The sequence below is a fragment of the Leptinotarsa decemlineata genome, unplaced genomic scaffold, assembly GCF_025532065.1.
Source record: "Leptinotarsa decemlineata unplaced genomic scaffold, Ldec_3_MD MMD2_tig00003335_RagTag_RagTag, whole genome shotgun sequence".
Classification (NCBI taxonomy): domain Eukaryota; kingdom Metazoa; phylum Arthropoda; class Insecta; order Coleoptera; family Chrysomelidae; genus Leptinotarsa; species Leptinotarsa decemlineata.
Window position 1 is genome coordinate 760,312 of NW_027412587.1, and position 24,772 is coordinate 785,083.

General features: G+C 35.2%; 1 protein-coding gene across 1 annotated transcript in view; it reads right to left on the reverse strand.

The window, feature by feature from the left end:
* Positions 1-24,059, reverse strand: part of Syt4 (Synaptotagmin 4) — a 54,688-nt gene extending 30,629 nt beyond the window's left edge. Inside the window, exons 1-3 of the mRNA XM_074177901.1 lie at positions 23,876-24,059; positions 10,300-10,547; positions 9,403-9,635 (exon numbers count right to left, since the gene is read on the reverse strand). Coding sequence (XP_074034002.1) covers positions 9,403-9,635; positions 10,300-10,547; positions 23,876-23,915 — 521 coding nt within the window. The 5' untranslated portion in view covers positions 23,916-24,059. The remainder of the gene's footprint in view (positions 1-9,402; positions 9,636-10,299; positions 10,548-23,875) is intronic.
* Between the last annotated feature and the right edge of the window lie 713 nt (positions 24,060-24,772).

Consider the following 24,772-nt stretch of genomic DNA (forward strand, 5'->3'; position numbering starts at 1 on the left):
ATAATGAACACTAAGAAATATCATTTGATTCTATAAATCATTAAATAGGGTGTTGGAATTAGAATTCACGAATAATTTAATTTCACTACAGTTGTCTCACTTGAAAGTATTCTTGAATTTTTACACTGAACAAAAATTTTCAGAAGTTCAAATGATCTGAAATGCTTCATTGGGTGACATAAAATTCAATATGAATGTACAGATTCATATTTGAACAATAATTTATCAACAAGCAGACGTTTCTATAGCAGATTTATAACATGAAATCGATATAATTTACGAAAAACATTGTGTTGTCATAGATTGTTTGGAATACAATTGGAATAGTGAATAGTATATAACAAATCTAGGGAAAATAGCTAGTGTTGAAAGTATTTTGAACACGATTTTTTCGAGCAAATAGCAATGAATAAAACATAACTATTAAATTTTCAAGGAAGTTTTATTATGAACAATAGATTTAAATACAATTAAATTCTGTTACAAATGTAATATATACATTAATTACATTATTATTATTATTATTATTCATGAACATTAATATAAAAAGTACAATTAGAACAACTGCTGATAGTAATACCTTGGGATGTTGAAGAGCCTTGTAATATATTTGAACTATCTGAGTTGACAGTTTCATGTGCATTAAAATTTAATTCTTGAAGTGAAGAGAAAGATGCTGTAACGCTGGAGCTAGCTGTTAGGATCATTATTTCAGCAATAGCATTTTTATAAGAAATACATTGATCGATGTAACCCTCAACTATGTGGTAGACTTCCATCCTGCGTGCTTCTTAATGCAAAGAAGCAGAAGACGTTCTGAAACAGTGACTTATATATTCCTTCGGTTTCGGGAATTTCAGAAACTCAGCAATGGTAGAAGGCATTTTCCCAAACATGTTTATACCAACTGGGTTGGCACTGCATTTATAATTTGAGTATTTCAGAAAAAACCGTTGATGATTGACAACAGAAGGGCGTAATGCAACGTATTTATTAAAATAGTCAATGTTTTTTTCAACAATGCAAAAAGATCGACCTATTTTCGTTTTTGTATTTGGAATTTGAACAATCAATGATTTATCTATTAATTTAATGTCTTCTATTAATAAATGGCACAGCTCTCCACGACGGCAGGCTTCATATATTCTGAAAATAGTAGCAACTTTTATCATAAAATATTTTCCATCTGGCGCCTTCTTTATAAACCTCTGGACTTGTTTAAACGTAAGAGTTTTTATTTTTCGGGCTTATAACTTTGATTTTTCCACTTAAAGAATGGTATTGCTTTGAAATATTTGCTTGTATTAACACCATTTTTAACGAGCGCACTCGACTTCATCATTGAAAACTTGCTCCACAAAGTTGATGAGTTCCATATTTTTGATTTCTTTTCTAAATAGGCTAAGAAGACGGTTTTGCTGGAATTTCCTTCGACGTTTTCAAGTCTAACCCAGCTAAGAAAATTAGAATATGCGATGTCGTACTGTTGAGCCGATTTTTTTGGTAACAATTCAATTGAAGCAATCTTTGCAGCCTCTTCAGTATCGTCAATAACACACAATTCCTCACTATTATTTTTCATTATGCAAGACATTAAACACCAGCAAGAACTTTGAATGAGACTACAATAAAACGCGAGAGCTGTAAAGAATACTGTTGTTTGTTGGTAACCAGATGATTTAGCGTCACCTGACACGGCCACTTCACAGCAAATGCGACAACATGAAAATAGTTAACTGAGAAGACATGTCAAAATGTGGTTTTATAGAAATATTAAATTTATCTATTTTATTATGAAAACAAGACAGTTGTACATAAAACTTTGTATGATATTGGTGTCAAAAGTAAATTTTATTTTGTTCGTGAAATTGCTGAACTCGCTAGGCTCGTTTCACAAAATTTTTCACTCACAAAATGAAACCTCAATTTCACCACTCATATTATAAATAGTTGTGTTTATATGAGAATAGCTGTTTCAAGAGGGCTGTTTCTTTCAGTTTGAATCTGAAAGTTACTTCTTTGCACATCTTTGTGTAGACTTGTGATGTACTATTTGAAACCTTTGGTGTGCTGATGAATATTACTGGAGTTTTTTTTCCCAACACCAAACCGTTATTTCAACACCTCAATCACCAAGTGATCATCTTCCAGAGGAAGATCAAACTTCCCTTGAAGATGATCAATTGGTGATCGAAACACGTATCGAGGTGTTAAAATAACGGTTTGGTGTTGGAAAAAACTCCAGTAATATTCATTGTGTAGAGTTAACTTTTTTAAAATTGATTACTTCCTTCCTTTCTTCGAAAGATTCCCACATTTTTTAGTACCAAGATAGAGTTGTAGCAAGTCAAAAACATTTTTTTCATGGCTTTTTCATTTTGTAGAAATTCATATCAAATGTAAAAAAGGTTTCTCAAACCATTCTCTAGTAAACTGACGCAGATTGACAAACAAATCCTTACATATACAATGATATGGTCAATTACCTTCAGCTACCTGCAATAGGTATCTGTACTAACGATAATGTTACTTGAAATATCAATACCTAATCTGAGATACCAGAACAATGATAGCATATCAGATTCACTTACTATTGATCCAAAAACACTACTTGTGGATCGCTCAAATATCAATGGATCCTAAGCACAAATTCAAAAGGGATTAGCTGCATAGTTCTAGTGGGTCATTGAAGGTTCTAAAACTGGAGTTTTTATTCAATTTATTTATTTCCAATGCTGCCAACAAATTAATCTTCCTTATTGCCTTACAGCATGTATAACTTCATTATGTTAAATTTTGAGAAATAGTTTCTTATGATTTCGCAGAGCCTTCCCTAATAGCTCATGCTAGCATATTTCTTAGCTTCTTCACGTGTCCAATGCTTCCAACGAATTAATACTCCTTGCCTTACAGCAGGTATGGAGAATTTTCAGGTTTTCTTCATTTATTGTGTGGTTTGTTTCTGGTAGATGCCCATATTCAGCTGTTTTTCAATCTGATAACACATGCTCACGGGGCCTTATGTTGAAATGGTTACATGTCTGGCCTGTATAAGCCGCTGAACCACATTCTAGTCTATATATGCTAAATTTTTTACACTTATCCCTTTGGGGTTTTGCGTTCATTAAACTGTTTCCAAAATTATTCCTAATAATAAATGACATTATTATGTTAAATTTTGAAAAAATGTTTTTCATGATTTCGCAGAGCTTTCCCGAATAGCCCATGTTAGCATGTTTGTTAGCTTTTTTATGTACGTCATGATTTAGATTTAGTTCCTTTATGATCAATTTTAGGTAGGTTTTCATTACAGACAATTTTCTCAATTGGGCTGACTCTGATATGGTTATTAGTTGCTATCTGCTTTATGATCCCCATTTCTTTCTGAAAAGCCCTCTATGATGAAAGAATTAAAACTGCTCTTTATATAATTGATCTGAATGCAGATAATTCATGTGATAATGGACTGGAAGGATTGTGCAGTCCGTAATAGTGTTTAGCTATGTATGATGAACTGGAAGTTATTAATAATTTTTTTAATAGTGAGATCAACTCATTCTTTTGTTTTGTTCAACTACGAACGTGAATTTCATCTTATCGTATCAAGTAAAAATCTTAGTAGAAATTAGACCATCGTAAATTTCACTAATGTCACTTCATTTCTGTTCTGTTCGAGAAAAATCCTAATATGTGAAAATGAAAGCTTCAGAAGAAAATTTGAAAGAAATTATTGATAAAGTAGTTAATGCAAATGTATTTGTTCCTGGTTATAGGTATAATTTTGAGGTAAATAAGACGTATTGAAATTCTTCACAGATCATTCAGTATTTTACAGAATAACAAGCAAGAATTAATTTCTATCAGGTGGAAAATAAATCACTACGTGAGAGAATTTGCGACTTATGTTGATGAATTGCTCCTTGACCTGCTTTAGACTACAGCTAGTTGTACACAAAAATAAATGTAATAAAAACATTAATAATTAACTTCACAGTTGCCGATGCGTCTCTGTCAGGATAGGGAGGTGTGTAATGAAGAAAAAAAATCAGTTTTCAAATTTTTGTGTTTTTTTTAGAATAAATAACTTCATGAGAATTTCAGATATAAATGAAAAAGAAGATACAGAATTTCATACACTTATTGAATGCACGTTTATGACTGATGGCAGTTGTGTAAAAAATATAGCTTGGCAATTCTAGATGTGCCTCTGAAATGCGCGAATAATAAAGAGAGATGGTAACTGGCCACTATTACCTTTAACCAGGGAGTGTAATCAGGAAAATAATTTTGGCAACTGTTGACAACTACACATATACCAGGACGGAACAGAAAACCCAATTCTTTGATGGTTACTAGATAGTTACTAGAAATAGTTACGAAACAATGCGGGTAGATATTCCACAAAACATTCCTTGCAATATTGATAACAATATACTACTATATACATGAATACAATTTATATACAGGGTGGGGCACCGAAAACAAAACAAATCGAATATCTTCAAAACATATGTTTTCTGAAAAAAATAAAAAACACGTCGATTTTTATCCAAGGGGCACATCTTCCTACCATAACCTCAACTGTCATACCTCTACCTCCACCCCTCGGTCACTATCACTCGAACAATTTGAATAGGGAAAATAGTAAGTGTGACACATTAGTGAAAAGGTAATTCCATAAGGAATTCGGCCGTGTCAATTTTCGCTACCTAACATTCTATTTTGGCGCCCTCTTGCGGGAAAAAACTGTTCTGTATTCCAAATTATGATACTTCATTTGCAAGCTAATTTGACATAAATTCAGTGACAATGCATTATGGAATTTTTCTTGGGGGAAAAACAAGATGGCGGCTCCACAATGGCGGACAATATTTCCAATTACGGTCCGATTTGATTCAAAATTGATACAATTGTGACAATAATGCAAAAACACGTCGATTTTGAATTCAAGAGGGATATCTTGCTGTCGTAACCTCAACTGTCGTACCTCTCTCCCTACCCTTTGGTCACTCATACAATTTGAATAGGGAAAGTACTGAATGTGACACAGCATTGAAAAGGTAATTCCATAAAGAATTCAGACATTTGAGTGTTCGCTACCTAACTTTTCATTTTGGCTCCCTATTGCAGGAAAAACAACTGTTTCGTATTCCAACTTATGATATTGGATTTGGAAGGTAATGTGAACAATTTACGAGAAAAGAACAAAAATTGAAAAAGTTAACATTCCATGAACTTGAAAATTGGAAAATTGTGCAAAAATGTTACTAAGATCAATCCAAACTACATTAATTCACAGTAGATTCTCGAAGTGTTCTCCATTCACTGCCATACATGGAGATATTTTCCTCTCAAAACGTTGTCTGGCGTTTTGAAGCATGTCTGGGGTTATTTAACGACATTCTGTTATAATACGTTGACGTAACTCTTCCAACAAACCTGGCTGAGAGGGATAGGGAGGGGACATTCAATGTATCCTTTTCTTCCAATCCAGTGTCTAGGAAATCTTTCATTCAGGTAATGACGAACCGTTATAGCAAAACGTGGAGGAGCTCCGTCCTGCTGGAATATTAGATAATCCTCAAAGTATCGGTTATCGATTTCTATTATATCCGTTAACGTTGGATCAACGGTATCTTTGAGTTATTCCAAATACATGTCTACAGTCAGATTACCTGGTAGAAAAAAAATGGAACAATAATACGATCGCCAAATATTCCACCCCAATTCTTTAGTCATACTGGAATCTTGGAAAACCCCATATGGCAATTTTGAATCTAATCGAACCACAATTATAAATATCGTGCGCCACGTTGTTTTTGCATCAACAAAAGAATCATAATTTCCTATCCTGAAATCGCCACATACTAATTTTGATTCGAATCGAACCATAATTACAAAACTTCCTCCGCCATTTTGAAGCCACCATATTTTTTTTTGCATTGACAAACAAATCATAATTTTCGATCCTGAAAACCACCACTAATCAATTTTGAATCAAATTGGATCATAATTGCACATCTTGTCCGCCATTGTCATTGTGGAGCCGCCATTTTGTTTTTTCCTTAGAAAAATTCCATAATGCATTATCACTGAATTTATGTCAAGTCATCTTGTAAATGAAGTATCATATTTTGGAATACAGTTTTTTATCCGCAAGAGGGCGCCAAAATAAAGAGTCGGGTAGCGAAAATTGACATGGCTGAATTCCTTATGAAATTACGTTTTTAGTGATATGTCACACTTACTACTTTTCTTATTCAAATTGTTTGGGTGATAGTGACCAACAGGTGGGGGGAGAGTTATGCCAGTTGAGATTATGAGAGAAATATGTCCCCCTTGGATAACAAATCGGCGAGTTTTTTCATTTTTTCATAAGACATGTGTTTTAAAGATATTCGATCTGTTTCGTTTTCGGTGCCCCACCCTGTATTATTTTCGATGATGGGTTGCCTGAATATGATAGAATGATTTTTCTCCTAGTGTTGATACATGGTGATACATGTCGCTATAATCATGTAAATCAATAATCAGATCATCCACGATGATGTCTATCATGAGTTCATTTGACATAAAATCGTCCTCAGATTTAAATTGATACGTGGATACGTGATAGGAAATCATAATGAAGAAGAGAGGAATGAAGCTTTCTATGTTTTAAAAGTGGTGAAAAACATAGAAAGTTCCATTTCTCCTTTCTTCGTCCTCAGATTTCTTTACTAGTAGATTTGCTCGGAAGAAGACTCGTAAAAAATCGTCGCAATGTTGCATGACATCCTTGAAATTGCAAGGAATATTTTTACTTGCCACGTGATATTCCAGTCTAGCCCAAACCAACTCAATTGGATTTAAATCTGTGTGATATAGCGGTAATCTCACAACGTTATAATTTGATGCTAGAAAGGGCTGATCTATTCCATACCTCTTAAATTTTGCCTTATTATTCTTTATGGCGGCATATAATTCAGAATAGAGCATGTTTTTTCCAAATAACCATAACCATGATTTTAATTGGCTTTTTTGTTTGATGTCGTTAGCATTTTGTCGATTTGTTCATTATGATATGGTGCATCATCGATCACAATAAGGTTTTTTGACGGCAAATTTGGAGTGAACTGTTCCTACCTTTATTACAATTTGATTTTCATCTAATGTAAGCATCATGCATAAATCCATTTTCACCACCCGCATGTATTATGAACAGGTTTTTTACTCAGACCTTCCATGGTATGGTAACGTGTGTATATCCGTATAAATTCTATTCCACGTAGTCGCATAGGCTGGTTCAATCAATATTTTCCAATCATTTTTCACCTTCTGTATCGAAATCCAAGTTTATGAATTTCTTTTCGCAAAGACTCCCTGCTACCCTGATATTCAATATCTTGAATGGAAATTTTATCAATTTTCTTAAGCGTAGGAACTCGTTTCTTCCTGACATGAAAATGAATAATGCATCTGCGTAAAATTGCTATTGCAGTATCATCCATGACAATTTAGGAATTTCTGATACATCTCATTTGGAGTTGAAAATGTTTAGGTCATTCAAGTGCTTTCACCTGTCCCTTCTTTTCTCTCTCCGCTTCATCAGTGTCAGCGGAAGCTGACCGTTTGGCGGGAGTTTGTCATGTTCCGCTTGATTAGAGGATTCCATATGTTACGTATCTCTACCTTAGCTTGACTAAATGCATTGTTGGACAACATATATGCGGCTTCTTCGAATTTTCTCCCAAACTAGTGTTCCTCCTTGTGGATGATTTCAGCTTAAGCCCACTTGATGTTATGTTGATGAGCCCAAACATGCTCTGCTATTCCTGATTTGCTGGTTTCTTCTTGCTGTGCGTGTTTCTTCTACTCGGCAATGCGAACTTTCAATGACCTCTTAGTTTCACCGATGTATGATTCTCCGCACGGTGAAACTAAGAGGCCATTGAAAGTTTGCATTGCCGATCACAAGAAACACACACAGCGAGGGGAAACCAGCATATCAGGAATAGCAGAGCATGTTTGGACTCATCAACATAACATCAAGTGGGCTCAAGCTGAAATCATCCACAAAGAGGAACACTAATTTGGGAGAAAATTCAAAGAAGCCGCATATATGTTATCCAACAACACATTTAGCCAAGCTAGCGTAGAGATACACAACATATGGAAACCTCTAATCAAGCGGAACACGACCAACTCCCGCCAAATGGCCAGCTTCCGCTAACACCGATGAAGCGGAGAGAGGGAAGGGGGATAGGTGAAAGCATTCGAATGCTAAATAGTCAGATCTCCAAGGAATATATCCAGTTGTCTCCCGAAGACGATTGTGGATACTAACAATCGAAACGTCGTGTAGTGACTTGGTTTGGAATCTTCTAATTTTTATTTTCCATTTCTTGTTAATATTTTTTTAAATTTTCATCTTGTGTTAATAATTTAATTTTTTATTTTTACTTTTTGGTTGTTGCTTATATTTTATTTCATTGTAATTTCAGTTTTATTGCTTAATATAATTGTTATTTTCAGCTAATCTTTTTAATTTTTTACAGATTCTTTCAAAGATTTCGAATCTATTTATATCATAGTAGACAATGGAAGTCCGAACTGATGAAATGCATTACTTTTCACCTTCGCAAGAGAAATTTATATTCTATCTGCCGTTGCTTCCGCTTGCATAACTCTTCTACGTTGTTCACAATTTATCTGCTTAGTCCAGTTCACTGTTGGAAGGTATTTTTAAAGGCAACATATAGCTCACAGTTCACCACGCAGAATGATTTCTCCACTTACTGTATTAGCACAATTTTGGCTACATGAGTTCCTCGATGATAATGCGCTCTCGCCTGAGTCCGCCGACTGGACTAGATTCGCCAAGCTCTAATTATCGTTTTTGCCTCTTATCAGGGAGTAACTGAAAAATGACTTGAAGAAATCAGAGAAGGAACATATTTGCAATGTTGTTTTTGCATAAGTTTTCGATATCTTGTCACTGATTTCATTCAATGTTCCATCTAGTTGACCTCACTACACACTACTGTTTAATATTTCGATATCCATGTCGAGTTGCAGAGCAACTAGCCAATAATTTGGCAGATGTTGGAAGTAGCTAATGGTCAAATACCTCATCGACCACCCAACACAACAGAGTGAGAGAATCAAGCCGCCCTTTCAAGCTTTCACGACGCCCCAACAATAATATAAATAGAAGAATGTAATTCAATAATATATTGTTTATTTTTCAATTAAAACAAAAAAAGTAAATCACATATTCATTTGGAAAGGTTTATTAATACGAAAATCACCAAACACCACTCGATCACAGCAGTTGGTTGAGAAATATCTGCCTTATATAGGTAACCAAACTTCCTTCGAGTATTATCCTGATGAATTGTCTTAAAAATAGGTAACACTCACCTGAGCTTGAACACTAGTTGGCCTAGATAAGCAGCATTCTGCTGTAGATTTTTCTCGTTAGTTTCAATTTCTTCTTTCGTTGGTTGATGATTCTTTTCATTTTCAGAGTTGAACACATCTTTGACGACAGGTTCCATTCCCGATTTAGACTCTAGCTGTCCACTATTCATAACTCCACTCTCTAAGGGTCCAATGACACTGCCAGTAGGGCTTGGTGTATGAGGAGTTGACATCTGTAAATGAACGAGAAAATTCTGAACAAATCTGTAATATTATTTCATTTCAACACTTTTGATGTCAATATTTACTACTGAGAATATCAGATACATACATACAATTTGTTTCCTACCATATAGATAAAATTTGTCTCTTAATCCAATATGTTCCAATTTTTGGAGAAGTCTTTTGGACAGTATCGAAGGCTTTCGAAAAGTCAACGGAGATTTGTCGGCTTAGACTTGTCAAGTAACTGAAAAATTGGTGTCATAGTGATGGGAGACATAGTATTGGAAGTATGAAATAGTTTCACGAAAACCCCGTATCATCACTTTGTCAGAAAATCACTTGCCTGAAGAAATTTTCTGAAGATGTGTGATTGGAGAGACTCGATGAAAATCATTATTTTTAGATGAGTTTGAATAATATGCTGGGTATTGCTTTACTGACCGAGTTCGACGAGTTTATCTATACCACAAATTATTTAAATGGGTTGGAAACTGATACACTTTTTTATCTTTCAGAACATGTTATTTCAAGATACCGGCAAAAGTTCAATTTCCATCATTTACATAAAATATTCCAGAAAAATGTTATTCCATCGCGAGTTAACCTTGAAAAATTTCAAAACACGCTAACTCTTATATTGATCCATAATTAATTGCTTTGCATTCCACTTACCCCGGGAGGAGTTTTCACGGGTCCGGTGGGGCTAGGACTTTTCTTCAAATAATGGGTACCCCCTCCACTTCCAGCTGGGCTTTTAACAGCAGTCGGGCGTCGATGAGTATGGAATGCAAGTGGTTGGTCCGGCCCATGTCTTTTGGCGTTACGTAGTCGACGATGGTAACAGTACCAGGAAAGGGCTATCATCAAAACGCCAAAGAGTAATCCTCCCAGACATAGGGCGATTATAGTGTGGTAAGTTACTGCAAAATAAAGAATGAAATGAAAACACATTGTTCGAAGTTTCTGGGTTAAGTTGTGGTCTGAATATGTTTACATCTGACGTCAGGTATAAGGTATAAAAAACTGACCAAGACTAATGGACCTAAAGTCGTCGGTAAACCTGTTAGACACTGGCTCTGAAAACCTACACACCGTGATAAAATGGTATTTTCATACTGAAATCGATTCTTTGAACGTTGAAGAAATGATCAGTTCTCCATTACCTCAAATATACCTCAGTATAAAAAAATCAAAATGGTACCTATATTTTGATTTAAAATTCCATACGATGGAATTTCATTTTTGATTTTCCATTTGTATCTTCTGTATTGAAAATATAAAAGTTTTCTCTGATTTTCAAGATTTTACAAAAATTACATAACGATAGATACAGCAAGCAGGGCAGTTGTTCAAATGAATTTTGAAGTCTATATCCTGAAATAGCATATGAATAGGTGGAAGTCTTCGATCGTAACCTATTTCAGTGTCCTCTCGGAATGATTTTTGTTATACAAGGGATACCCAACAGCACAGTTTTGGAGCCTCTATCATTTAATGTTTATATCATTGGCTTCAATTATGAATGTGTAATATTTAACGATGATACTACGTAGATACATTATTATGATGAATTCATTCAATTTCCTGATGGAAATATAATCTTCAATGGAAAAGGGAAATATGTGTTACATTACTGATACACTTGAAATAGATCATAGTGAAAACCAACACATCCTAATAGATCGCATAACATCAACCAAGGTTCCGATTTTGCAAAATGAATTATCTGAGCAATACAATCAATGAGATAAATACCTATTTATTCATTTCATAGTCACATTCCTTATGATATATTCATTACGAGACAAACTCCAGTTAACAAATAAGTTAATCATTCTTCAGAAAGAGTTGTCAAAATTATGATGCAGTCAACAGTTGAGCAACTTTGTTTGAAATATTTCAATTTTTTCAGATTGAGCACATGAAAATACAACTTTTTCGTCGCTTGCGTTTTCTTAATATCAAGCTTCGTTTTCGAAAAAAAAAATCACTTCTCAAAACTTTTCATGGACAACATTAAACAAAACCAAAAGTAAAAAATAAAAAATTTTGACCTTGAAGTAAATGAGCAAAATGTCCACCTTAGGATAAAATACATGACCCCAATCGATGTGTCATTGATTGTTTGACACGTTCAAAAATACCTGGAGTATTTCTTATGACATTGCAATTGTCAATTATTCGATTCCTCAAAACATTCACATCTAGTACAAGAGTTTCATAAACAAGATGGACTCATGAATAGAAATCTAAAGGATTCATATCAGGACTGCGAGCTGGCTAATTTTGAGGTCCTGCACGTCAAATCCAGCAATTAGGGTAGATGATGTCGAGATGCCGACGAGCGAGAACACTAAAATGAGCTGCATCCCCGTCGTGCTGCTACATAACTACATAAATAACTACATAAATATTTCCTCTTACAGGTATCGGCACTTTTTGTAACAAAATGGGTAGGATTCACCTGTTGATCTTGCTGGTAGAAAAATTAGGCCAATTAGGTAATCACAAATCATTCCTACCCGAAGGTTCAGCGAAAATTGTTGCTGAAAATTATTTTTTCTAATAACGTGGGAATTTTCGTTGGCCTAATAATGGTAATTGTGAAAATTCATAAAAGCATCTCGTGAAAAATTTGCTTCGCACGTAAACAAAATATTTGGTTGAAAATCGTGTATCGTCGTATAAATCAACCACCTGAAAAACATTAATGTTGAGTGATCCCGAGTCCCTCTGTATGCGACATGGGTATAGTAGGTTTCTTTTTGAAACTGTCCATACGGTTTTTGGCCTGACTTTCAGCTGCAGTGCAATCTTCCTGGTACTATTTGAAGGATATTCTACTATAGCATCAAGTATAGTTTCTTCAAGTTCAGACGTTGTTACAGTTTCTGGTCTTCCACCATCTGCATTTTCATTGAAACTTTCAGTTTCACATAATCTTTCAGGTAGCATTCCAAATGTATCAGCACATGGAATTACCCTGCTTCTTCCGCATTTCCATTTGGTAATCCATGAGTGAAGTGTGCATGTGAGCCATTTCAGCGTTTCAGAAATGAAGCAACTTCGAACATATGTCCATAAAAACTTTTTTTCCTGAAACGACCTGAAGTTTAGTACCGTAGTTGGGAAACACCCTGTATAACAAATGTCGAACATATCCTATGTCCATCGATGAGGATGTTCACCTCCTGAGCGATGTGCTTGAACATAAACTTGAACAGGGGCTTCACATCATACCATCAGTGGAGACTAGCGAAACACGCTCAGCGCTCCACGAGCTTAGGGACCCCCGAAGCCCCATCAACCAGCTCAAATGATACCAGAGGTTCATGATACTCTTATTACAGAGGTTGACATTTGTCAAATCAACACCGCTGTGTACAACGCCATTCAAGCACTTTCTGAAACAGAAAGGTGAAATATCGCCTCTTCCATGTGAAAAATTCAATGGCTGGAAGCTGAGATCGAGACAGTGGGACAACACATGGTCTTATACGATGTATAAGAGGCTGCAGCTACGAATAGCCTCTGAATTACAAAGTAGTATTGTCTCGGATACCATTGTCATAAGTCACTCGTAGATAGCAGGAAATCAAAGAAAATACCAAATTTTTTATAGCCTATTTCTAAAACCTCCACGTGTTCTGGATAATCCGCCAAATGCTGATCGGGTGGAATCCTTCTGGAGAGACATCTATAAGCATCGGCAACCAGTAAGCCAACACAATCCAGCCTCAACGCCATTTGAGTCTATCTGTAGAACATTACAATAGGCTGAACAAAATAAACTGCGTGTACCGCCCTTTTGGGTTCTAAGAAATTTGCTGCTGATGGATCGAAATGGGTTCAAAATATTCACCCACCACCACTTGATCAGAAAATGTCTTTTTTTGCTATATAGAAACCATCGAATTCCGGCGTGGTTTGTCGAGAAGACCGTTCTTGAAATGAAGATTTGTCTCTTTCAAAGCATTATAGACCAATAACATATTTGAATTCAGTGTGATATGAGTTGTTATCTGAATTTCATATGCTCGAATGTTGAACGTAGGTGGTAGAAGAGAGTCGCAGTGCACTATAATCGCGCCCCATTATGTCTTGAATCAATTACTGCAAGGCGTTTGATACAACATTGTATTCGCTTGAAAGCTCTGCGGAGGGAAGTGATTTTGAAATTTTGATGTTACAAGCTGCAGGTGGATTGAAGAAGATCCCCACTGTATGCAATATTACAATGCACAAGGTACTTCATTTCGACGCCTTAACGAAATGAACGGATCAATATTTTCACAGACAGGTAGGCTGCACTTACGGCGGTGATGAACCCAAAAGCGATATCAAGACTGGTCTGGGAATGACGTGAAGAACTGACAGAACTGGTGGACAGGAATAGATTCACTATATACTGGAAAACATTGCAGTCTCATGAGCTGCAGTGTTTTACAGATATTTGGGAAATGGACAGGTGATATTAAAAAAAAGGTGGAGAAAGACACAAAATTTGAAAAGCAAAAGTATCATTATCGGGGTGGTTATGTGTTATATTTTTGAATGATTAAGTTTCCTTTGAAACACATCATTTTTTTGTGGGGAAATCAAGTTACTGATTAATTAGTCTTTTCGAAGTAAGTTTTCGCAGTGAACTTTCCACTTTGCCATTCATCACACTTGGGAGTATATTAGATTATGTAATGTTAAAAACACGTAAAACTCCAAGGAATAGTTTGAATGAGTTTTCGCTCTTGCCTCATTCCTGCTTGAGGAGGGTATTATAAACTATAGCTAAATTACAGTTTTTTACCTTGTTACAGTGAAAGTCCTACAATACATTGGATTGGTGTTTACCGTAGAGTGTCTGATATAATATGAATATGATAGTCGAACCACGCATTTAACGTCACCCCTAAATACTTTGAATTTTCATTGTAATTCAATATAACAATTTTTTCATCATTCAATATTCTTAGAATATCAGTTCTGTATGAAACGTCTGAACTAACGTTCTGACAATCCATTAAATGAAAGTTCAATTGGTATGATACAGAGGGCTGTGAATTATTAAGCGCATCAATATGAAAATTTCGATGGAATTGTTCCAAAGATGGGTGACATATGAAAAGTGGTTTTCTGTTAATATTTGCTTGCAGAAACCATCCTGATGCTTGCTCAAGTAATTTAAGTATTTCAAATATTTCCGAAAGCAATGAATATGAGCTTTCTTCATGATTAGCTCAACAGGAGTGATTTTTTAATGAGAATTAACTAATTCTTTTTTATGAGATATGTAGTTTGTCAATGTATTTTTCACCTACGAAAGCAGGTATCTGATTACGACTAGAGAATCATCTATATGGATGCATTAAGATACATTTTTGTTTAGTCGAATGGAGACTGTCATAAAATATAAATTCATTCACAGTTGATGTAGATGTTCATTGCAAAACTGGAAAGCGCGTGAAAAATGAGAATTAAAACTTCTTTGGTTTTTATACCACTTTGTATTTGTAAGGTTAGTGTAGTTTTGTTTTATAAAGACATTTTCAAACGCATACAATAAACTGAAATTATTAACAATGTATACCTTCATCCTTCATATACCTACACAACTGCTGTAGGTAAAAATGAATAGTCCTCAACGACTTTATTATCTGAATTCTGTTTACGTTCGGCAATATGGATACACTAGTCTGAAAACCGACGAGTAGACCAAGTCAATTTGGTCATTTAGTAGGTTACATTCGCAATGCTTATGTTTATACATTTCCAAAGATTTTGAATCATTGAGATTCCAACCCCTGCCTGCATAGTGTAAAATTTCCATATCGTTGAGATACGGAAAGATACGAAATTTATCAAAACGGTAAGGTGACCATGAAAAGTGAAAATGATTTGACGTTTTGAAACCATTCTTTGGAATGCAACCACAAGTTCCCGAATATAAACGATATGGAAATTTTGCACTATGCAGGCAAGGGTTGGAAAGTCAATTATTCGAAATCTTTGGAAATATATAAACATAAGCATTGCGAATGTAACCTACTAAATAACCAAATTGACATGGTTTACTCACCGGTTTTCAGACTAGCGTATCCACATTATGACACGTAAACAAAATTCAGGTAGGTACTACCATTTTCACCTATAGTGGTTGTATAGGTATATATGGGTATATATCAGTCGTATCACTACGACCCACGATCTCAAAATGTCACAAAAAGAGAAATCATTTTTTTTAGAGCTTTCAGACTTCAATTGATTTTATTACGAAAGTTTTGAAATGCGCAACCTGAATTTATAAGTAACTTCAATGGCAGCGCGTGCCTAGACAAGCGAGAGAGTGTTAGTTAGGTACCTATTCAGTTCTAGTAAACAACTCAATCATAGGCAGTAACGCCATCTCTCAGCAACAAGCATAAATACCCTGTTTTTTTTGTTGAGAACAATAGAACACGCTTCGGGTTCAGACTAGAACTTCCCTTATAAAAAGAGTGCGTCGGCGCGACGTGAGTCTGTAGAGTCGAGTAATCGAAGCGATACGGTCGGGAAAGGATTCTAGTTGTATTGCGAAGTAGTGATTGTGAAGTCTATATTGATAGTGAGTGCAGAGTTTTTCAGTCTGAATGGGAAATTGCATATTTTTCCATTGAATAGAAAGGTAAACAATTGTGTTTCATTTTCAATCAAACAGTTGCTGTTTGTAAGGAGTTCAACTTGAAGAGATAGTCTGATACGAATCATAAATCAAAATTCAATTGTTACACTGAAAAATTGAGAATGGACACATTGTTATCTTTGAAATCTAAACTTCAAGGTCAACAATCGATGTTTACCAAAGCTAATACTGAAAGCAAAGATGCCCCGAAATCGATTTTCATTATTGCATTAGAGATCAAAACATTTCACTGATGGTGATTTTTTTAAAGATTGTATGTTGAAAGTTGCCAATGCTTCATTTCGCTGTTGCTTCAAAAATAAATTATTTATCTCAAAATTTGGTTCTTCAAATGGAGAAGAAAATTAAGGAATTAACACACTTTTCACTTATTGTTGACGAGAGCATTGATACTATTGATTCAGCTCAACTTACTGTTTTTATACGAGGTATCAACAGTTACTTTGAAATAACTGAAGAACTCAGCACCACAACTACAGATGGTGATCCTGCCAGGGCTGGCAAACATTCAGGTGTTGTAACTGAATTGAAACATAAAACATCGCGGAATTTTGTGAGATTTCACTGTATGATTCGTCAGGAATCATTGGCATCCAAACATTTGAAAATGGACCATGCCATGCAACCTTTAATCAAAATAGTAACTTTCATAAGGAGCAGAGGGCTAAATTATCGACAGTTGAGGCAGTTTTTACGAAATTTGGACAAAAAGTTCTCCGACGTAACTTATTTTACCGTATTTCGTTAGCTCAGTCGAAGAGTAGTTTTGAAAACATTTTGTGCATTACGTAACCTTATTCAAGCTTTCATGTTAGAAAAAGAAAACCCAACTGATTGTGCCTTTTTGGTAGATATGAATGACCATTCGACTGATCCGAATATAAAGTATAAAGTAACAGCGTAAAAATCTGATTGTTAGGTTACATTTTTTTTTCAAAACTTTTATCAAAACAACGATAAAAATAAAATAAAAACAACAATAAAAATTAATTGGCGCTCCGGGGCGACTTCATTGATTCCAGTGGCGCATTTGCTTTTTCAGCTGCAGGAAAACCCGGAAAAACCTGCAGCACCACATCATCTGAAGATCTTGATCTAACAATGTCCTCTCTCTTATAAAAACAAAATGTAGGGTGTCTCCAGAGGCTCCAATAAATTCAATGCATCGCCAGAACACTTCGTGACACGACTATTGTCAAACTTAAACCAGTCCGTTCCGTCTTTGACCAAGGCGTAATACTGACCAAATTCAACGCCAGAACCACAGTGAACAATGACTGCATGAATATTATAATAGTGGTCTGCTAGGTTGAAATTTCCATCTATTTCGAACTTTCTAAACTGATAAACTTCTGAAATCTACAAGTGTATACGATAAGGCTCGTCTGAAAGTAGCATTGATCAAGGAATCGGGTGCTTGGCTGAATGCTTTACCTGTTGCATCTCTTGGAAGACTATTAGCCGATGAATCTTTCAGAATAGCAGTAGGACACAGGATGGGTTCATCTATTTGTGTTTCTCATACTTGTGTTTGCGGTAGTATAGTTGATAAGAAAGGTACACATGGTTTGAGTTGCAGGAGAAGTGCAAGGCATATATCTCGTTATTACCAAGTGAACGACATATTGAAACGAGCTATGTTGTCAGCGGATGTTCCTGCAATTCTGGAACCCTTAGGTACCAATCGAGATGATGGTAAACGACCAGATGGTATGTCTCTCATACCATGGAAATACGGTAAACCTGTGGTATGGGACTTCACTTACGTTGACACGGTCGCGGCTTCCCATCTAGCCGAAAGTTCCAAGTCTGCTGGAACTGCAGCATTGTCTGGTGAGAAATTGAAAAGAAAAAAATACCAAAATCTTAGGAACAACTATCTGTTCCATCCAGTAGCGGTTGAAACTTTTGGTGTTTATGGCCCGGAGTCTCTGTTATTCGTTCATGAACTTGGAAGGAGAATAGGCCAAGCAACGAAAGATCACCGTTCTACCTCTTTTTAAATAGAAAGAATCAGTATTGCTATTCAACGTGGCAATGCTGCTTCAGTACTTGGAACTATTCCTCCTTCACATAATTTTGATGAGATCATGCATTGCCCTAATTTCAGTACGGAACTGAAACCTCTTCGAAACAAGCTGAGATTTGTGGATATTCATCAGTCTTCTATCAAGGTTAATTCACAAGTGATTGATCCACCTTCTTCTTTTTCAGTGCGGTCAGTGGACTAAGGCCATTCTTGCCCCCCAAATATGAGTTGCAGTCCTCGTAGAACAACTGGTTCCCTTTCAGTGGAAAAGCTTCATGAAGCAAGAGCCGAATCGATCCCTCTACGAAACCCTTCTTCACTTGGAAGGATCGATCGTAGCTTGAGAAATGGTTCTAATGGAGATTCTGTGAAACATGTTCTTCCTTACGAATCAGTAGATAGTTGTCCTGAAAATCTATAGAAGAAAATTGGATTGGATAATTTAGGAAACACTTGCTACATGAATAGCATTTTACAAGTGTTGTTCATGACGAAGAATTTCAAGAACGAAGTTTAAATGATGAACGAAACGATGTTTCCTACTCATTCTACGTCGGCCTAATTGTAAAACCACGTAACTGCCATTTGGCCTATTTTGCAGGGGAGCAATAAAACTTTCTCATTTGACACTTCCTCTATGGTTTCTTACGAAATCAAACACTGTTGTATGGAAATATGAAAATAATCTGTCACACACCAGGTTTTGTGGATTATTATTTTTTTTTTTCGTTTCTCAGTGAGTTACATGTTCTGTAAATACTGATTTCTGGAGTTAGGTGTTATGGAATGCGAAGTTGAAGGTTTTGGATAGAGCTTAAATATCCGCTTACATCTCAAAACTAGGAGTTACGTTAAAATCGTAATAGTACAAGAGTTCATATTTAATCCCATGAAGTAACAATGAATGAAAAGGGGTGTTCGATTCTCCAATTTTACATGGTTCAAAGGTCCCAATAATCAAACAGATTTTAATTGGATTAGTTTATTACACAAAAATTCAGAGACAAACCAACCAAAGTTGGAAAATCGTTAAATTTTTCTTAATTAATCAGTTTGCAAAACATCGTAAAATGAATGGTAGTCGGAAGGCATTGTTTGTTTTAGCTTTTGTAGATGATTATATTTTGATCGAGGAATCTTTCGTTTGGATGTGTACAGTTGAGGAAAATCAAATTGACCAATTAAATGTGAATCGTTACACGCCGTGGCAGTTGTTTCTTTCCTTCTATATCGTGTGTTTTTTGATTGTTTGAGTTCGCATCTTCTGTGTACAAAAGACAGCGAATATCTGTTACTTTTGGTTGACCTACACCTACTCCAGGTCTGATTGATTTATATGGCATAGCTTTAGTATAATCTTTGAAAGAAGTGTAGTCTAAGTATTGAACTTTATAAGGCCTGGGATTCTTTCTGGCGGCACATTCCATTTGGGTGTGCCGCTTTTCCAAATATTTTTGTTCTATGACAATATTATACTGTTTTGCTAAATGAATTAGTGCATTTGCCAATATAGCACAGCGATTTTGATAATTGCAACCATCGCTGAAAATTATCACTTTATTACTATTGTTTCTTAGGAGTAGTTGGGAAACAATGAAGTGTGTCAAAATGCTTGCAAACTCATTTCCAGTGAGTTCACCTTCACTCTCATTCCATAAGTAGCAATAGCCATCCTTAAATCTCAAGTCAAAGAAGGTCATATTATGTACAGATAATTTGCTTCGATAGTATAATGCTGATACATTGGATTTTGAGCTTAAAAGTAACGACTGTAAATCGACTGTGTAGACATGTTCTTCATCAGCTTTGTCAAATTCTTTTGCTTTTCTTGCTTCTTCTTTTTTTTTCATATGATCGTCATAGCTGCTTTTATCAATGTGATTATGTTTGAATGAAATGCACCTGTCACACTGATCTTTTTTGGTCTGTAGAAACTAAGGTTCAGGTCCTCAAACATTTTATGGAACGTACAACTGGATAATGGATTCATGTTTCTCTGCCCACACCAATCTCATTGCAGTAAAATTCATACAATTTTGCCTTTGATGACCAACATGGTTCAAGATACAGTTTATTTGATGATGATCAACAATAATGGCTCTCAACTTTTGGGAGTGTCGAGAAAAACTCTTTCATAGAAATATTTTTTTCAATCAATTCATCTCTTCTAGGAACCCATTATTTGTTTCCTCGATTACATTAGGAACTCGAAGTGAAACGGTGCTGTCGATGATCATTGACGTGTTTTCTTCTATAATCCCATTTATGGTTTCCTCGATTACATTAGAAACTTGTCGTGAAACAGTGCTGTCAATAATTGACGTGTTCTCTTCTATAACCCCAACATTTGTTTCCTCAGTTACATTAGGAACTACATTACTATCTGATATTCCTTCACTTGGAATCATACTATCATACAAAGGTGGAAGTGAATCTGTAGCAATATCAGTGGTAGTATCAGTACTAGTCACTGCGTTAGATATCTCTACAAGAGATCCATCGGCCTGCATCACCTATTTGCAAGCCAAATAACTCTCTATTTATATGGGACCTTCGGATTATGATTGATAAAAGATATAATTTCTATTACATAATGATTATTTGAGATTTTCATTAATTATTATCGGCGATTAAACGTGAAATGACTGCGATAGTTGAAATAAAAAGAGGCTTATATCAAAACACGTTACTCCAATACGGAGTTTTCTAACCTATAATCTCTGTTTCAGTCAAACCGCATAACTCCAATTCATATTAATTCATATTATTCAACTATTCACAATATGAAAATCACTTTTCTATTTGAAAAATATAAAAAAAACGGTAATTAATTCGTCAGTGTATTCAACCACGATTGTTAAAAAACTGAATATGTAATAAAAAAAAAGACTTGGTAGAGCACTGTTGACATGACTATTACTAACACATGGACAACTAGGAGTTAGTGGGTTGGAAATAACAAAAAACCCTAACAAAAGATGCGTGGTTTGGAAATTCCTTTTTATTAAATTTAACGAATTTTTTGGAGGTACGAGGTTTATATCATTGGTGTAGAGCATTTTCTACAACAATTTGGTATAATAAACTCGAAATTGATTTTCGTGGAGTTACATGGTTTTACAATTAGGCCGACAAATTCATCAAACTCAAACACCTGTTCATGCAGCTGCAGTTTCGTAAGAAGGTATCATCTTTCCCTCCAACCGATTTCCTGGAGTTTTTGAAGTCCACTAGATACTCGTTAGGACAACAAGAGGATTGTTCCGAATTCTTGGAGTTCTTGTTGAATACTCTTCGTGAGCAAAATCAATGCTCCTGACCGCTCTGGACTGAATGATTCCGTACAACCCATCTTGTCTTGTGTTTGTAAATATTTTGCTGGAAAAATCCTCACTTGTTTACTATGTGGTAAATGTTCAAGAAGTACCGAAAACTTATGTGAATTTCTGGAACTTCATCTACCTTTTCCTAATATGACTAATAACCAGTCCATGCAAAGCTTATTGTTAAATCATCTGAAAATGGAATTTTTAACAAGTGATGATCGACTGTATTGTCAAACATGCGCCAAACTAAGTGACTGTTATAAGGAAACACTGATGATTTTCAAATAAGACTCAATCTCTAACGGAAGCAAGAAACTCTTTGGAAGGTTCGAAATAGATGAACATTTCAACCCAGCAGACCACTATTATAATATTCATGCAGTCATTGTTCACTGTGGTTCTGGCGTTGAATTTGATTAGAGTATATCCAAAGTGAGTTGGTCTATTCGACCTCCACCGCAACCCGCAAGGGTTTATTGTGGCTCACGCATATTAACACTTGACCAATTAAATCCAGCTTCTTAACGAAGCCGATTAGTCTGTAACTCAAATATATTCCCGTATTCAAGCCTTTGAAACAAAGGTATTCATCCAATTATTTTGGTTCACTGTGACAAATGATTTCAAATGGGGCAAATAAAACAAGGCCTGTATTCAAGCCTTTGAAACAAAGGTTTGAATACAGGCCTTGTTTTATTTGCCTCCTTTGAAATCATTTGCCACAGTGAACCAAAATAATTGGATGAATATCCTCAACTTCTGAATGAATGAAATGGAACTCCCAATTTTCAACAATCTATTCAATTTTGAAGCTTCATAGGCACCAGCTCATTAACAAATGGAGTTGATAGACTTCATTTACATTTTATACACAATATTTCAAGAGTTTGGATACCTACATGAAATTGAAAATGCATGCACCTCACATTCTGTGCATGTTTGGTAGTAGCTATTTATGTGAGCAGATGTTTTTCATCATGAAAATAAATAAGAACAAACATCGCATAAAACTCCCGAATGAACATCTCCAATCAATTCTTAAAAGTAATTACAACGAATGCGATACCTAACATCAATGAGTTTGTCAAAAACAAGAGACGTAAAGTATCTTGATCCACTAGCTCATAATTATCCCCTTTTATAACTTTAATACGATTTTTAACAATCGTATATTATATAATATATAATTGAATAATTAAAATAATTCAGTACATGTTTTTTATTTGAATCTGGCCCGCCTACACATTCTAAATTCAATATGTGGCCCTCAAAATTGAGTTTGACACCACTGGTATATATTGTTAATCATTAAAGTTTATTGTATTCTTTTGAAAAACGTCTTCGTAGGAAGAAACTACAGTAACGTTAATTACAAATAAAAAGTGGTGTAAGAACATGAGAAGTTTTAATTCTCATTTTCCATATTAAATTATATTTGTTTTGAATATAAAATTGTGCTTGAAAAATATCACTGAAAAATAAAAAATTGGCGTTTTTACTCAGAATTTTTCAATTAGGTAGGGAATTAATTCAACTTTTACTTATGTATCTCACTGTTAATGAGTCAATTGTTGTTTTTTCGGTTGTTTTTGCAAGGGCGTATTTGTTTTGCCATACATTAGGTTTAGGTATCTCAACTTGATATTTCTGTCAATTTTCTAGTAATCAACATAATACTCCAAACATTAAAACGAAACTAACAGTGAAAGTGCTTTTTCGAGATCACTCCAAAATTCATTAGGCTCACAAGAATTCTTATTACATACATACGCTTCGGTAATCAATCCTTGGTTGTTTAGATCAAGTCAATTTTATGAGTAATGAAGATTCACTCATTCATTTCATCTCCGTAGAAATAAGACTTCACTTCTAAATTAATATCAAATAAAATCGATGATCTCTCCTGCGCTTTCTATAGAGCCGTTAGCAATTGTTGTGGGTGGTAAAACTATAAATGTCAACCTATAAATAATATCAGAATATGCTACGAGATATATTGCATGAAGAAAACAAAAGAAATGACCGTAAAGTTGATAATGGTTCGTGCAATTTTTCAAAAACAATCCTGAATTTATAGTTTTTTCATTTCCATTCAGAGAGAACTGAAAATGTTTTGATCAACAAACTCAGTTAAACTGCAAAAACACCCCCAGACATATTATTGATATTCGTTTATAATTACCGTATTCCAGACTTAATGTCACCGCTTGTACTTACCACCTTGGACAGGTTTTATTTGAGGGCCTTCTTCGGCCATTATTGTACGTTCACCAAAGCGCGCTTTTGTTCACTAAATCCTTATCCCGAAACTGAACTTTTGCCCGTTATTTCGACTGAAACGCAAATTCTCGCGAGAACTAAGAACTCCTTCAGAAATTTCCTCTTAGTCATAGACGTCGAGGGTGATCAATACCAAAGTCAAACGCCTGCGCCGAGGATAAAAGTCATATAGGGACTGTCGTTGGTATTGCAGAACGCAAGGAAGGTATTTGATAGTTCTCCACGTTCAATTATAGGGGTATTTATGACTTAATAAATTCAATAATCAATTGGCCTTCTCTGAAGTAAATATGTGGAGCAATATGAAGCCTGCCATTGAAATTTATGAGGCTTGAGTCCTACGTATTGAGTATAACAATAAACTGTATCAATAAATATTCTTGCTTCAATATTTCCATCCCAATATAAATGAATGAGAATGAAGAAATAAAACGAAACATTTCAAGAGCGATCAATTTTACAGGGTTAGGATCTGGTAGAATTGGAAAGTTTAATTTTGATATATTTACATCCAAACTCAAATGCGAGTGTAATCGTCGTGTCTTCGTCGCTTGTATGAAATTCAACGCACCGAACATGACCGATCACAGCGCGGAAACTCCCGAATTGAGTTTCGGTCGGTTTGCCGCCGAAACCAAAACCCGTTTTTTTGCCGAAACTCGACCTTTCCTCTCATGGAGATCTACTACTTTGTAGGTACCTGTGACGAATAGGAAAAACAACAACTTGCCCATCTAAAACCATCAGGCACCTGTGCAACGTCTTCGATTTGAAAGATTCGTCGCAAGTTATTTCCCACTAAGAAAATCAGAAATTAATTTCATTTGCTCGATA